Source organism: Lampris incognitus, chromosome 9 (assembly GCF_029633865.1).
Source record: "Lampris incognitus isolate fLamInc1 chromosome 9, fLamInc1.hap2, whole genome shotgun sequence".
Classification (NCBI taxonomy): domain Eukaryota; kingdom Metazoa; phylum Chordata; class Actinopteri; order Lampriformes; family Lampridae; genus Lampris; species Lampris incognitus.
In genome coordinates this window covers 20,687,991-20,705,396 of record NC_079219.1, presented here as the reverse complement: position 1 = coordinate 20,705,396, position 17,406 = coordinate 20,687,991, and the positions used below count along the sequence as shown (strand labels likewise).

The following is a 17,406-nucleotide window of genomic DNA, read 5'->3' as shown; positions in this document are numbered from 1 at the left end:
GGATAGAATGGAATGACAGAATACATAGCATGGAATGGAATAGCACAGGATAGAATAGAATGAAATAGTGTGGCATAGAATGGAACAGAATAGCATGGAAAAGAATAGAATAGGATTGAATTGAATAGAGGCCAACATGATGGCTTGGCAAGAGTCCAGGATTCAATCTCAGCCCTCATTCTTGCTATAGACTCCAGCTCCATGACCACCCTGAATTGGATCAAGTGGGTATAACAAAAGTTAATGGATTTTATTTAGTCAAAACAAAACAAAGGAGCCTTGGTCCAAGTTTCTCCCCTTGTGTTCTCTGTAGAATGATATGTATTTTGGATGCCAATGAAAGCATGACGATAACATTTTAACCACTCAAACTTTTTGTGTATTTGTGCGTTTTGCCTCAATTTCTTTCAAATTCAAATGGCTTTATTGGCATGACGTAACGATGTATACATATTGCCAAAACAAGCATCCAAACATTGAAAAAAGCCAAACATCGACGGGAAAAACACCGCTGAAAACAAACACACACCACAGCAAAGAAACAAAGAAACAATTTCTCTCTTTCTCTCTCTTGTCTTTCCCTTCTCTCTCACATTCTCTTTGCTCCTTTCTCAACCATTCTCTGCCTCTCTCGCTCGCTCTCTCTCTCTCTCTCTCTCTCTCTCTCTCTCTCTCTCTCTCTCTCTCTCTCTCTCTCTCTCTCTCTCTCTCTCTCTCTCTCTCTCTCTCTCTCTCTCTCTCTCTCTCTCTCTCTCTCTCATATGCCTTCATTATCTTCATCCTCTTTATGTCCTCATAAGCCCCCATCTCCCCTCCTCCTCCCCTCTAGTGCATGTTAATTGTCCTGGCAAAACAATTCCAACAACAAAGCACTGCAGAACAACTACATGGAGTGGTTCTCTCTCTCTCTCTCTCTCTCTCTCTCTCTCTCTCTCTCTCTCTCTCTCCTCTCTCTCTCTCTCTCTCTCTCTCTCTCTCTCTCTCTCTCTCTCTCTCTCTCTTTCTCTCTCTCTCTCTCCTCTGTGTGTAGTGTTTACTGCCTGGTGTGGTGTGACTAGTATCTCATGGTGAAGATCTGCTCTGTGTTTTGGGACTCCTAGCAGTAATTCATCCAGTCGACTTCAGATACAGATTAGGCTTGTTTAACAGTCTAATGCATTCATTAGCACCGCAAACATGTCTTTGTGGTGTGCTCACTAAGGGCCTCTATTCATCAGCCTCGCTCTCTCTCCTTTCTCCTCTCCCTTGTCCTTTCTCTCTTTCACTATATCATTTTTTTTTCTTAGCTCCCTCTTTACTTCAGACATGTCTCTCCTTTAGTCTCTCCTACTTTTGTTTGCACACTTTCTCTCTCTCGTGCTCTCTCTCTCTCCCCATTGCTTTACTACCTCTCTTACACTCTCTCCATCTTTTGTCCTCCCCAATTTCAATCTCTCTCTTTCTTTGTCTCTCTCACACCCCCTCCTCACTTTCTCTCCCCCTACAATGTTGCTGTCTCTTTCCTCTATTTCACTGACAACCCGAAGTTCACCCCCCCCCCTGTCTTTCTCTCCCTCTCTCTCCTCTCTCCATCCCTCTGTTTCCCCTGATGAGATATTTAAATATCGGCTGTGCTCTTTGTGGAGTGATCTCAAGGAACGATAATTAGTGAAATTCCAAACGGCGCTAATTGCAACCTTGAGGAAGTAATTAAGCGGAGCCTCATGGTTGTCGAGCTCGCCAGGCGAGATAATGGGCTATCAATCCCATCATGCTCTGCTGGTTGGGGTAGGGCTGGGGTGAGGTGTGGGGGAAAGGCGGGTAGGGGGTGTCTGTGTGTGTGTGAGAGAGAGTGTGTGCGTGTGTGTGTGTGTGTGTGTGTGAGTGAGAGTGTGTGAGAGAGAGTAGGGTGGGTGGTCTTTAATAAGGTGATATACAAGAGGTTAGATACATTTGTATTTCCTCAGCAGATAATCAGAATGAATTATTGAAGCATAAAAACTTGTGGCAGCATGAATATTTCAGCGCAAGACAGACATTTATATTCTTTCTCTGCTGAGAAACCAAGCGAGGCTGGAGGCCGGGGGGGGGGGCTGAGTCTGTCTGATTGTATACATGTTTGAATACTTGTTAATGTTTGTGTGTGTGTCTGTGTCTGTGTATATGTCCGTCTCCCTGTCTATCAATGTCTGTGTATATACTCATGCATGTTTGTTTTGTTATATTGCTGTTTGTGTGTGTCTGACTGACTGTCTGTATTCATGAGTCTGTCAGTGTTTGTGTATGAGAGAATAATTGTGTGTGTGCATGCGTGTGTGCGTGTCTGTATTTGTCATTGTCTATGTGTGCAAATGCATGACTGATTGTCATCGCATCGCTGTTTTGTGTGTGTGTGTGTGTGTGTGTGTGTGTTTTTTTTATAAGTTTATTGCTGTCTGTTTATGTTTAGGTAGATGTGTAAATAAGTACATGTGTGTGTTTCATTATATGCCTGTGTGTCTATGTTGTTGCATTTGTGTCTTTTTTTTCTCCCCGCCTTGCTGTCTGTCTTTACTAAGTATCCAGTATGCAGTTATGCGTGTGTGTTTGTTCATCTGTGTGTATTCATGTGTGGATGTGTGTGTGCATGTGTGCATGTGCGGGACCCCGGGGACTGGGCTGATGCAGAGGTCATGCTAACGTGCTTGTTGGCTCATGAGAACAGAGAGAATAGAGAGGGTGAGGAAACCTCCTCCATCAGGGCTGAAAGGTTTTTGGTGTCATCTGCCCTCCTCGGGTGATTCAGCCGACAGCCGTTCTCCCTCCAGGGTCTAGATCGCTTTTGGGCACCAGTGTCTGGACCACCATGAACTTCCATCTCTGACATTGTTTTTTCTTTTCCTCCTTATTTTCAGTGGGGGAAACGTATGGTGTCATGGTCCCATCACCAGTCAGGGTGCTCAAGGTTCAGCATACTCAGCCTTTCATCACAAGAGGGTTCGACGGGGTTGGGAGAGTCTCTTAGCGTTAGCCAAAACGTGGCTTTTCACCACTCCTAGCTTTCAAAATCGTGAATCTTTTCACTTGTGCGTTCATTTCAGCATTTCACTTTTCATGTTGTACAGTTCTCAGAGTGGGGCTTTGGTGCACAACAGAGCCCTGTCTTTTTTTTTTGCCGGTGGTCCAAAGCAACCTTCTCCTGGTCTCTACTCATTCTGACTCTGTCTGTGTGTCAAGTCGGTGTGTACATGTGTATTTGCTGTATATGTGTATGTGTGTGTATGCAGGTGCTTGTGATGCAGGTGTGCGTGTGTATGTGTGTGGGTGTGTGTTCATGTTCAGTGTCCCGTAGTGAATGGACTTGACCTACAATGCCGATATCCTCAAAGAGCAGAGCTTTTAAGACCCATGTTCCTCTTCCTTAATCTAGTTGTGTGTGTGTGTGTGTGTGTGTGTGTGTGTGTGTGTGTGTGTGTGTGTGTGTGTGTGTGTGCGCGCGCGCACGCGCACGCGCCCACATCCTTCCTGAATGCAGAGTCACACAGTTCTGACCTTGCCGGGTAAGGATTGCATCTTTCACGGCTGAATGATGGCACTTATCAAGTCCCTCTGTGCGCCCATACACACACACACACACATACACACACACACACACACACACACACACACACACACACTCCATAGTCTTTCACCTCTTCCTCTTATTCATTTTCCATTTTTCCAGTGAACAAAAGATTGAAGGAGGTCACTGCTTGTCTGTCTGTCTGTCTGTCTGTCTGTCTCGCTATCTATCTATCTATCTGTCTGTCCATCTGTCTGTTTGCCTCTCTCTCTCTCTCTCTCTCTCTCTCTCTCTCTCTCTCTCTCTCTCTCTCTCTCTCTCTCTCTCTCTCTCTCTCTCTCTCTCTCTCTCTCTCTCTCTCTCTCTCTGAACCCACTCCACATTTCCATTTTTCCAGAAATGTCCTTAGAAGGACAAGACTGTAATACTGCAGAACATTGATTTCTGGGAAAAGACTGGCTGTGTACTTAACAGTGTCACTCTTGTCACAGTTTGTTTACAATAATGGTTTTGAGTGTTGTTGAAGCTGTTGGAAAGATTACCATCTTACTTGTACACACAGCTGTAGACAAAGATGGTGTCGTTCCTGAGCTGGGGGAAATCTCTTGTTCTCCGGCTCAGCTTGGATCAGGGTGAATCTGAAAGTTTAATAAATGGACCCTGTTGTGTTTACATTCTAGCTGCTAACTGATGGTCTTATCCAGAGAAACAGTAGGATAAACCTCAGTCTCTCAAACACAGAAATTACATACAACCCATACTGAGGAGACAAGCCAAGAAACATCATCGTCAAACATCTCCGTGCATGTCCACCAGCTTCTTTAGTGTATTTCTGCTTGAACTTTAGGGCTGTAGCGAATAGTTGGGAGCTTCGAAGCTTCATTCATAACGTTGGCATTCGAATTCTAAATCAAGATTCAAATTCTTGCACAGCTTTTATTTATTTGTTTGTTTGTTTATTTATTTAGTGTGTTTATTCATTCTGTTTAAACCAATGGGGTATTTCCGCACAGTGGCATATGTCTGCATTCGCTTGGTGCTCGAAATGAGCAAAATTCAGGATGGCCTGATTGACAGAATCAAGGTAGATTCCCAGCCACTGACATAGTGGAGGAAAAACGCCGAACGCTGCCCAGAACTTGCGGTGACCACTAGATACATACTGCGCATCCCGGCTACCTCAACTCCTGCTGAGCGATCCCCCCCCCCCCCAAGGCAGCATTCATGGTGAGCAAGGCTGGAGGCTCACTTTTACCAGACCGTGTCATCAAGCTGATACTCCTGGCCCACAACAGGAGAAGAGTTAGCAAGTCCTAGACCAGTGGGAACAGTAGCCTCTCCTGTGATAGGCTACAGTAGTTTGGGATGTTGTTACCTAGGTTATAGCCCCCTCTCTTGTGGTAGGCTACAGTAGTTTGGGATGTTGTTACCTAGGTTATAGCCCCCTCTCTTGTGGTAGGCTACAGTAGTTTGGGATGTTATTACCTAGGTTATAGCCCCCTCTCCTTTGATAGGCTACAGTAGTTTGGGATGTTGTTACCTAGGTTATAGCCCCGTCTCCTTTGATAGGCTACAGTAGTTTGGGATGTTGTTACCAAGGTGATAGCCCCTGCCCTTTGCACGATGAGTGAGTTGGTCACACCAAACATATAGTCACCAGACTGTTCAGATTTTGGGTTAAAAAAAATGCAAGCACTTAAATTTGAAATGTTTTCATTTTATTGCCATTTCTGTTGTAGCATAATGTGGCTATAAGCCTAAGGGTGCGATTATTATTTCATCATTATTTTATGCCCTTATTGGATTAGCCTACATGTATTTATGTTGACGAAAGTTATATTCATTAAAGAAAGTTGATTTAATTAAAAATACTAACTCATTTAATCCGACGAATCACTTTATTCAGATTGAGGATTTTGTTTCAGGATCCCCCCGCCCCTTTTTGGGGGGGGGGGTTTATGATGACGCCATAAAATATGACAATAGACACTTCATTGGAAAACCTCAATAGAAGCTTCGGATATAAAAGAATGACGTTCAGTACAGCCCTGTTTAACTTTGACTCTAAACAAAGCAAGGTCTTTATTCAGAGCCAGAGTCAAATTTGAGTCAGATTCACGAACAGAGAGCAGAGTTGAGATTTCCTCAGTTTATCTGAGCTGGAAGGCTGGGTGAGGGAGAGCATCAATCCTGGCACCCAGACGGTGAAATCCCATCAGCTGGATCTTCACAGAAACCAGGTGTGTGTGCGTGCGTGTGTGTGTGTGTGTGTGTGTGTGTGTGTGTGTGTGTGGTGTGTGTGTGTGTGTGTGTGTGTGTGTGTGTGTGTGTATTGCTGATAGACTTTTCCCCATTTCATTTCCTGTCAATTCTCTTTCTCTACGCCACTGCACTTTTCTTCCTGGTGGAAAAGAGCGACAAAACATGGACACACACCCACACATGTACACACACACGCACACACAGACAGACAAAAACACACAAATACATGAACACACACACACAAATACATAGACAAGCATACGAATACGGACACACCCAGATATACAGTCAGACAAACACTCCAATCCCCACAAACAAAGACAACTGACCCAAACAAAGACATTGATGCAAGACATAGACACACATCTTTTGAGGAGATCAAGAGAGGGGGAGAGACACACAAACAGAGCGTGGGATGTATACATAGCATAGATACCGCTCCCTATAGCCAACAGCAGAATACTGTGGCTATACTGGGAAGCTCCCAGTCGCCCACAAATAGAAAGCCATGGTTGTATTGGGCTGTACAGGTGAGAATACGTGGAAGTGAATGAATGTGAACAGCTCTTGCTGGTAAAAGAGACTTGTGCTTTCACTGGATAAACACACACATCACAACTCATACAAACAAATCACACACACAAACAAATCAACCACTAACTGCCGCCCCTCCTCTCACACAGACAATCAAGGCGACGTCTCCTCTTGGTGACCCCCGGGTGACCTACAACCTAGAGGAAGGTCAGGTTCCAGAGACCAACATGCCGGTTCGGTTCTACATCAAACCCAACCGGGCTGATGGCTCGGCCTCTATACTGGTGGCAGAGAACCTGGACTATGAGACCACCCGGTTTTTCACACTGCGGGTTCGAGTCCAGAACGTTGCTGCCGTGCCACTGGCCTCCTTCACTACAGTCTATGTCAATGTTACAGGTTTGTCTGTATTTTTGTTTGTGTGTATGTATGTATGCAGGTAGACTGGATAAGCATGTGTGCGAGTGAATGAGTAAATTAATGAACGAGTGAGAGGCTGTGATTATGAGTGAATAAGCAAATGAGTACAAGAACGGGAAACTGAGTGACATACAGTCATAGCATGACTGACAGACTGTTTGTGTGTGATCTGGGTTGCTGTCTCCGTATTGGAGTGTGCAGAGCTACAAGGTGCAAAGCCAAAAACATTCGAGACGATTTTTCTTTGACCCGCTTGACTCATTGAAATCGACAGCGGAACGGAGAGACACGGAAACACAGCTTTTAATGAATGACACCGCTCGGGAACGACAAACAGATAAAGGGAGAGGGAGAACATAACTAAGTATAGATCACGCATTTGTGGTCGTCCGTTGCGGTAAATAACTTGCAACTTGTGATAGTGACATGCCGCCTCTTGTAGCTGTGACTCACTCCCCCACCAAGCTTAGCTGGGTGCGGAAGGGGAGCTGAGAGAGAAAGAAAAAAGAGAGAGAGAAAGAGAGCGATGGAGAGAAAGGATGGGATATTTCCAGACAGTTCTGAACAAACCCATATTTGTCCATGTAATTGGCTTAGCAGCTTTTGAAACTAAACTGACAGGGTGCTTTGTGGGTTCTGGAGGGTATTTCAAGGCTAATTCCACATTAAATAACTTCATTTTCATTAATTTTCATTGAGTGAATTGGGGCCCCCCCCCGAGGAGAGAGAAAGTAGAACTTTATAGAACTCGTACTTTTCTACTGACATCACTGGTCTGGGGTTTAGAATCCTGACAGGCTGCTGTTCTGAACTTCTCCTTCACCAGACGTGAACGACAACGTGCCTTTCTTCCTGTCGTCCACCTACGAGGCCACCGTTCCCGAGGGAGCAGAGATCGGAACGTCGGTGGCCCAAGTCTCAGCCACTGACCTGGACTCAGGTCTCCACGGCTTGGTGAGCAGGACCAAACATTGATCAAGGAAAATATGTAATTTACAAATAATTATCCCAAAATATGAATTATGCGTGTCAGCCCTGCAATGGACTGACTGCCTGTCACTGTTACCCTCAGAGCCTTGTGTGAACCTGGTATAGAGAATTAAGACTGATTATATGTAAAATTGTATCAGTAGGACAACAGCCATTACACCAGTTGACATGGGGCAGCCTTACCTCGCATTTCCAGAAAGTTACCTCAACATCTTGCTGTTTTGATGGTACAGAATTTGTACAAAACACAACTTATTATAGACAGACAGACAGATTAGCAGGCATCTGCCTGCCGCATAATATGATGGAAAGTATTATTTCAAAAGAATGCTAATACAATCCATGTAGGTAGTCAGAAGAAGTAGCAGATGTAAGTAGTAAAAAGATGTAATGTAATTCAACAGTCAGCAGTGACTTTGACAGTGCCCTCGAGATTTAAAAGCCTTGTGTGGATTTTTACTCTGAGTTAGTTAAGAGTTGAATCCTCTGCTGTCTCTCCCTGTTTCCCGCGGCTACAGATTAACTATGTGATCCTGAGGGATGAGAGTGGGGACTCACAGTACTTCAGTATCAGCTCCTACACCGGAGTGATCCGAACCCGTGCCTCCTTTGACCGAGAGCAGAAAGGATCCTACCTGATCGAGGTCCAGTCCCAGGACAGCTCAGAGTCTGCAAGACCTGGACAACAGGGACAACCTAACACAGGTGAACACACACACACACACACCAATAATAAACACATGCACACGCACACACATTATTGCACTTGTATCTTTGTGAGGACCCCCTCATTGACTACATTCGTTCCCTAACCATAAAAATTAGAACTGCATGCCTAACCAAAACCCTAAACTCAAGTCCTAACATTTAAAATAGACCCTTATGCAAAGATGTCCTCACTCTGATGGCTGAAACTCAAATTGGTCCTCACAAAGATAGAAGTACAAGAACACTCTCTCTCGCGCTCTCGCTCTGTCTCTCTCTCTCTCTCTCTCTCTCTCTCTCTCTCTGTCTCTCTCTCTCTCTCTCTCTCACACACACACACACACACACACACACACACACACACACACACACACACACACACACACACACACACACCACTCCCTATCTTTCTAGTAAGTAACACTTGACCCAAACCAGGCAATAAAACCTTAATCCAATACTTGGCTGATTTCAGTTCCATGTTCCTCTATAACATCTTCATTCATTAACACATCAATAACTCAGCACTAATAGATCAAGGCTAAAAGCTAATAAACGTTTTGGGTCAATAACATCTCACAAGCACACACACACACACACACACACACACACACAAAAGAACAGGTAATCCTCAAGAGTTTTTAATCTAAGATGCATGCAGGCGCTTATAGTCATCAGGATTGTCTGACTGTGCTATTATGCAAATTTTCGATTTTAGTTTTTTGATTTTGCACTTTTTACCAAGATACTAATTTTTGGCTAAATCCTTTAACTCCCTTACTAGCTTGATATTCCCATATACACAGGTACTCTGGAGCCTTCAAAACTCTTAAATAGATATTTCTATAAACCCTGAGCCTTCCCTCTTTACATTGGTGTGTTATGTCCCTTGTGTATTTTATTATAGCACCCAACTAAGTCATATTCCTTGTAAATTTCAAAATTACTCTGCAATCAATACGACTTGGACATATTTACAGCGCAGCCAGATCCAACCTCAAAAACGGCATCAGAACAGCCAAACATATAAATATCCCCTATGAATAGAGGACCACTTTCACAATAACGCCGATCCCCAGCGAATGTGGCAAGGCATTCAGTCTATCACAGACTACAAAAGCTCCAATAGCGGTCCCACTGTCCATGATGCCTCCCTGCCAGACAAGCTAAATCATTTCTATGCCCGCTTCGACAAGGACAATACTGACCCAGCCACAAAAATCCCCAGCCACCCAGAAAACTAGGTGGTCACTCTATCAATCACAGAGGTCAGAGAATCATTGCGCAGAGTGAACACACGGAAGGCTGCCGGACCGGACAGCATACCGGGTCGGGTCCTCCGGGAATGTGCCGACTAGCTGGCTGAGGTCTTCACAACTATATTTAACCTCTCACTGTCCCAATCCATAGTCCCGACATGCTTTAAGACCAACTCTATCCTTCCTGTCCTCAAGAAACCAACATCCACATATCTGAATGACTACCGACCCATAGCACTCACCCCCATTGCCATGAAGTGCTTTGAGAGACTGGTTCTGGCTCACATCAAAAACATTATCCCCCCACATTCGACCCACATCAGTTCGCCTACCGTCCCAAAAGGTCTACTGAGGATGCCATTGCCACTGCCCTGCACTTTGCTCTGACCCACCTTGAACTTAAAAACACATACATCCGGATGCCTTTTATAGATTATAGCTCTGCCTTCAACACTATCATCCCCGCCAAACTAACCACCAAACTCCTCTCCCTTGGCCTCAACCCCTCCCTCTGTAACTGGACTCTGGACTTCCTGACCAACAGATCTCAGTCTGTTAGGTTAGGTGACCACACCTCCCCCACCCTGACCCTCAGCACAGGTGCCCCTCAAGGCTGTGTTCTGAGCCCCCGCCTTTTCTCCCTCTTTACCCACGACTGCCTACCAACTCACCCTTCAAATGTTGTAGTTAAGTTTGCAGATGACACCACAGTCATTGGCCGTATCACCAACAATGACGGGACGGCCTACAGAGACGAGATTGAGCACCTCACATCATGGTGTACTACCAACAGTCTTGTCCTTAATGTGCAGAAGACAAAGGAGCTGATTGTGGACTTCAGGAGGTCTGGAAGCTGCAGCCACTCCCCCATTCACATCAATGGGGTGGAGGGGGAGCATGTTTCCATCTTTAAATTCCTTGGAGTCCACATCAGCAAGGAACTTTCCTGGACATTAAACACCCAGGCCCTTGTGAAAAAGGCCCAACAACACCTGTATTTCATGAGGAGGCTGAGGAGCGCCCGTCTACCCCCCAAAATTCTCACAAACTTCTACCACTGCACCATAGAGAGCGTCCTGACCAGCTGCATCTCAGTGTGGTACGGCAACTGCACCTCAGAAGACCAGAAAGCTCTGCAGCGGGTCGTCAAGGCGGCCCAGCATATCACCGGTACCCAGCTCCCAGCCATAAAAGACATTTATCACAAACGCTGCCTTCGAAGGGGTCTGAGCATCAGCAAAGATCCCACCCACCCCAACCATGGCCTGTTCTCCCCCCTGTGCTCTGGGAGACGCTACAGGAGCCTCAGAGCCCGTACTACCAGGCTCAAAAACACCTTCTTTCCACAAGCTGTTGCCCACCTGAACCTGGCCACCCACTGAATGTTATTTTGTACTCTTGCTCTTTTTTTAACTTATTTTTAGCTTTTGGTCTTCATGTGTGTATATCTTATACTGTGTTTGCTGTGTTTGTCTGTGTCTGTCTTGCACTGCTTGGTGAAGCCACAGTCCTCATTTCATTTTTAACATGTGCCTGCACATTGTTTTTAATGACAATAAACTGAATTGAATTGAATCAGAATCTACCAAATTAGAGACTTCACTAAAGTTTCCCTCTCTCCTTTGCCACTCAGACACAGCCTACGTCCGAATCTTTGTCACTGACGTCAATGATAACGCCCCAGTTTTCGACCAATCGGTGTACAAGGTGAGCGTGGAGGAAGACAAGGAGGTCGGCTTCGTGCTCATCACCGTCACTGCCAACGATGAAGACGAAGGTGAGTCACAGCAGCCAGGGTTGTGGTGAAATGGTGTCTGACAGGACCAGGGGTTGATGTCTGTTTGCCATCTGTTGTTCTGGCAGAGCACATTTTGTGGACAGTGTGAATGTCTGGGCTCTTAATAAAATCACTGGCAAGCAGGCAAGTCGTAGGCAAAGGCAGGTAAGTATCTTGTATGGCACAACTGTAGAGAGGAAGGCTAAGGCCTGCTGCATGCCACAAACAAAACGTGCAGTTTGGAAAGTCAGATAACATCAGAAAGCTCATCTCTGACAGTCGGATAGGGAGGGTCAGGGTTTGTAATGTTTTGTGACTGCCCGACACCTAGATTCCAAAGTCTACACCCACTTTCTTCAGTGATTGGCCAGGTGTGCTTAGGTGTGAAAATGGGCGGGGTTTCAGATGGTCTGTATATTCTGTTCTGTTCATACGTCAGAGAAATATTGTTTACTGCTCTCTGCTCACCACGAACAGCTTCAAGGAAAAACTCTTCATCCACAGTAACCTCTGCTCGATAAAGATGACAAAAATAAACATTACACACTCGCACATGTGTGTTCATTATTTTACTGGAGGCACATATGCAAGGCATAACCAAATGCTGGACTAAACTATCAGTGGTTAATGTAAAGAAGCCACATTTCTGTCCCCGTCGATTGTCTGTGATCAGCGGGGGGTCACTAAGCTAATAGCCTGCGAATTACTGTTAGCCACTTAGCATTGCTCTTTGCCTCCGCTGTCTCAACCCTCCGGCTTCACGAATATCCTGTCCCTTTACAATGCGTTTGTTGTTTAAGTTCATTTTGCAGCGACAATGAAATGATGATACATTGTGCAGCCCTACATGCCAGTAAACAATAGACATGATGGCAGTTTGCGTATACCCAGCTACAGCTGTGTTTATATGAAAATAAACAGACTGTCACTCATTTTTCTTCTTTTGGCAAACAAAGAAATGCAGTTGGCAAAGAAATGGCACATTACCGCCACTGACTGATCTTTTGTAGCAATAACTATTTCCTGTTTATAATCCCACCCCCTCGGTATGACAAACAACTTCTCACCCCACCTCTGACTCTAGCTGGTTGGAAAAAGTATGAGTGACTTTGCTGTCTGACATGGTTGGAAGATGCATCCTACAAATGCCTTCGTTTGAAGCATGCAGACTTTTTAAGGCTGTAATCAATGACACCATCCACCCTCTCCACTCTGTGTGTGAGCCCCTCCTCTCTGGTGGTCATTTTAAAATGCCATGAGCCAAACAAAATCTGTACACAAGATCCTTTTGTCCTTAGTGCAACTCAAGCTCCCCAGCAGAACAAAGGAGGGATTTTAGCTGTGTAATTGTTTTATGTGTATGCAAGAGATAAGACTAAAGAAGATTTTCCGGCCATGGCATGACAATAAAGCTCTGTTCTATTCTATTCAGATCTATTCTGTTGGCTGGGAAATGGAGAGATTTTAGAAGTGAGTGACCAATCTGGTCATCGAAGCGCTCCTTAGCCCAATTAAACTGTCTATGTTAAATTGGCCACACAGACATTGAGTCTAAAGACAGACATTTGGGGACATTTGTGACGCCAGGTGGTTGTTTTTCAGCTTCTGAAAGAGGTCCTTAAAAGACCCGACTGTCCACAGGAAATAGATTGCAAAATTTGATAAATTGTGCACAACCCACCAGAAAGTTTCCTTCAGTACGCCCTTCTGTCAGAGTGCCTGAACCACGTCACACATCGCATATATTAAGGATGTTGAAATGACCATTACCTAAATACTGATAAATTATGCCTGTGGCTGCAAAGTTAGTACTTAAACAGCAAGATTAGCACGCCGCTAACCAGCATGTGAAGGGTCTATTCTATTCTAAAACAGGGTTGTGATAATGCTTATTAAGATAAGGAAAGTGGCTTTTTCGATGTACCAGCCACTGGCTGATGGACGAAAAGGCTAATTTAATGTTTTGGTTTTGGAGTTTTGGTCTGGAAGTGTGACTGTTCTGCTAACTCTGGTGGAGTGGAACCAATCGCAACGTCCCCCATATAAAAGAGATCAGCGCCCCCTGGCGTCACGTATTCCTACATTTAATTTCCAGTAGAATGTGGAGCTTTGACGAGCTCCTCAGAGAGGCGAGTTGGGGAAGACTCCTTTTGGCAAGCAGTATGTAAGATGAATAAACTCTCTCTACCCATGTCTGCCTGCCCATCTCTGTCTCTCACTCCCTGTCTGTCTCCATCTCACTCTCCTATAGTGTCTCCTTTGCTTTCTTTATCTGTTTCGCTCTCTCTTTGTCCTCTCCTTTCCTCTTTCACTCTCACATGATCTCTCTACCTATCTCTTTCTATTTCACCTGATTCACCTTATTAAAGACCACCAACCTCACTCACACACATACACACCCACACCATCATTTCCTGTCAGCCTCTTTTCAGTCCCTGATACGTATTGTGTTTTGTTTTTTGTTTTTTGTCAGGGCTTATTAGCGTGGCTCAGCGCTGAATGTGGGAAGCACAGCTCTGCTCCCGTGAGCTCGTCATTTGATGTTTGTCTCTTTGTTTGGGTTTGTCCCTCGTTTCTCTCCTCCTCCACTGAAACTAATAAACAGGAGGGGGACACACACAACAGAACAACAGCAAGCACGTCCTTGTGTTAATGACAATGGTAAATCTTTTGTGGGACTTCTTGTCTTGCTGAGAAACATCTCCCTTCAGAGTAAAATCTGATTTAGCGAGATGCTGTGTTTCATTCAGCTGGTCGGCAGGGACAAGGTGATGGGACACCATCTTGGATTGAGTGTTATTGGCTTTTTTAATTTATTTTACTAACATGCCGTTGTTGTTCCAAACATCTGAATTTAGCATTTACGTCCCCTGCCCCCAAACAAACACACACAAGCTGACTCACACAAACAGACACACACACAAAACCAAACAGACATACTCACACATGCACAAACACACACACACACACACACACACACACACACACACACACACACACACACACACACACACACACACACACACACACACACACAGATGCACACACACACACACAAACCATGGCTGTAGAATCCTCTGAGGGTTTGGAAAAAAGCACAGGAAACCTCCTGAAACGCTGAACACGGAGTTCAGAAGTGCTAAGATAGCAACCTACTGCAAATAACAGTCACCATTCCCTCCCAAATATGGGCAGTTTGTTTATCCCTGGGCTAGGTTAGGAATAACCAGAATCCACCGTCTCAACAGGGGCCCCCCACGGTAATTAACTGAACACCCCCCCCCCCGGAGGGACTAAGGGGGAATTAGACAGAATGTGGCCATTTTGGAAGGGGGCAGGCGGGCAGGTGTCTGGCTGGGGAGATGAGCTGTTTGAGCATGGAGATTAGCTGTAAAACACAAGACATGATCCTACTAAGCACTCAATCCAGCCCTGCCGAGTCAGCGGTCTGCCCGTGTGTGTCTGTGTTAAGAGAATATTTTCTGTCGCTCTCTCTCCCTGTAAGTTCAAATCTGTGCTGTGTTTATGTCTCTGATGCTTTGTGATGATGATGCTGTCTCTCTCTCTTCCGTCGTCATCCCATACTGGAGTCATAGCAATGCACAATTTGTTGTCCAGTACTCCTCAAGAGACAAATGTTTTATGAGGAGTGTGGCTTACAGGGTTAAGGTCAAGGTAAACTATATTATACCTGAGGATAAATTTACATTATAGTAACAACTACAGGATTAAAAACGGCAGTACAGTGTATTGGAAAATAGGCCCACAATTACTGACATACAAAATGTGTTTCAGGTCCAAAACCTCCCGAATCGGAGTTGGAATAATTGTAACAAAAGGTGAATGGAATTAAACTACCTGGCAGAATAGAAAACCAGCAGTACAGGTGGTACCTGAGGACCTAATTGAGAACCACTGGGTTAGCATGTCCTCTGCCATCTTGTCATTAAAACACACACACACTCGACTCTAACATGATGTGTTGTTGTATGTGTGCATGTGTCATATATTGCCTTCAGTTGCTTGACCCATAGTTTATATGTGGACAAGAGGTCACCTGTACATGTATGACATGCCAACACACACACACACACACACACACACAAACATGTACAGATAAACTCACGCACACAACACACACACACAAACACATGTTCATTCATATATAAAGACACATAGATGTACTACTGTACACACACAAATGTACACTAGCCGCACATCTGTGTATGCACTCACACATACATAGGACATTTCAAGGATAGATTGCAGCACGTTCACTCACATAAACACAGGCAGATACACATACATACTCTTGACAAGCTGTTGACAAGGTGACAGGGGTTGTTTATACCTAGATGGTAAAATTGGCCCAAGGGCACAGAGGCAGTACCTCTTCACTCACTGTAAAATGGATTCGTCTATGATGGAATAGGACTGCTGATGGTTGCAAATAGCAGGAAACAGGGTTGTAGTGTCTAATTAAAAAATTACTTGAAAAACTTAGTATAAAATATTAGAATTCACATCCTGAAGATGTTTTTTGATCTTTATTTCTCCAGGGAACGTCAACAGAGCAGCATTGTGTTTTTTAGCACTGCTCTATCATTCAACCACACCTGTCTATACGTTCAATCTTAGAAGCTGCCCAGTACAGTCCCAGTCTACCACTGCCATATTACTGGGAGCTACCCATGATGAAAAGTCATTTATCATTTAGCAGTGTCACACGCTTCACTCTTTAACTCAGAATATATTTTATTCACCGAGAAGGAACGCACAATAGAAATTTAGGCAATGGGGTTCTGTGTAAGAGCCTGATTTTGTGGCATTGATGGGAAGCTATGAACACCAGTAACAGAAAAAAATAAACATCAGATCCCCATGTTACCTCCGGCTTGGTCGGGCGTCTCTACAGACACAACTGGCCATGTCTGCAGGTGGGAAGTCGGTTGTGGGTATTTGTCCTGGTCGCTGCACTAGCGCCTCCTCTGGTCAGTCGGGGCGACCCACGGATCGGCAGAGAGAGGGTGGAGCAGCAACCGGGACAGCTCAAAAAAAAAGAAGCAGGGTAATTGGCCAGATACCGTTGGGGAGAAAACAGGGGGAAAACTGAAGAAAAAAAAAAACAGAAATATATCCCAATCTAGGAGCATCCGGGTAGCGTAGCAGTCTATTCTGTTGCCTACCAACACGGGGATCGCTGCTTCGAATCCCCGTGTTACCTCCGGATTGGTTGGGCGTCCCTACAGACACAATTGGCTGTGTCTGCAGGTGGGAAGACGGATATGAGTATGTGTCCTGGTCGCGGCACAAGCGCCTCCTCTGGTTGGTCAGGGTGCCTGTTCGGGGGGGGGGGGCTGGGGTGAATACCGTAATCCTCCTACGCGCTACATCCCCCGGGTGAAACTCCTCACTGTCAGGTGAAAAGAAGTGGCTGGTGACTCCACATGTATAGAAGGGGGCATGTGGTAGTCTGCAGCCCTCCCTGGATGGACAGTGGGGATGGATCAGCGACTGGGACGGCTCGGAAGAGTGGGGTAATTGGATGGGTACAATTGACAGTTGGGGAGAAAAAGGGGGGGTATAGAAATATATCCTGATCTAGAGAATGTTGCTCTGGGTTTTGTGTGTTTTGAGCACAGACTTGGTGTGGTACAAATAGAGCATATAAAGGCAGACAATGCTATAGATCTCAAGACCTCAAAAAAAAGACTCAATTTACAAAGGACTCGTGAGTCTAATCACAAAACAACATTTTCCAAAGTATCTAAAGATCTTTATAAGCATTTCACAAAAATACAGACTATCCTCACCCAACGCTCACATCACAACATGACGCAATTTATAACACACGATGGATCTAGTGAGCCCTGACCTATGCAACTATCTCTGCAATGATTCAGATTATTCATCCCAATGGCATTTTTGAATTTTGGCAT

The 17,406-nt window shown here is 45.0% G+C and overlaps 1 protein-coding gene across 1 annotated transcript in view; it reads left to right on the top strand.

Moving 5' to 3' along the window:
- The window catches only part of si:dkey-22o22.2 (neural-cadherin), a 178,092-nt gene that overhangs the window by 108,920 nt on the left and 51,766 nt on the right, over positions 1-17,406 (top strand). Inside the window, exons 13-16 of the mRNA XM_056286943.1 lie at positions 6,466-6,715; positions 7,563-7,690; positions 8,245-8,431; positions 11,324-11,467. Coding sequence (XP_056142918.1) covers positions 6,466-6,715; positions 7,563-7,690; positions 8,245-8,431; positions 11,324-11,467 — 709 coding nt within the window. The remainder of the gene's footprint in view (positions 1-6,465; positions 6,716-7,562; positions 7,691-8,244; positions 8,432-11,323; positions 11,468-17,406) is intronic.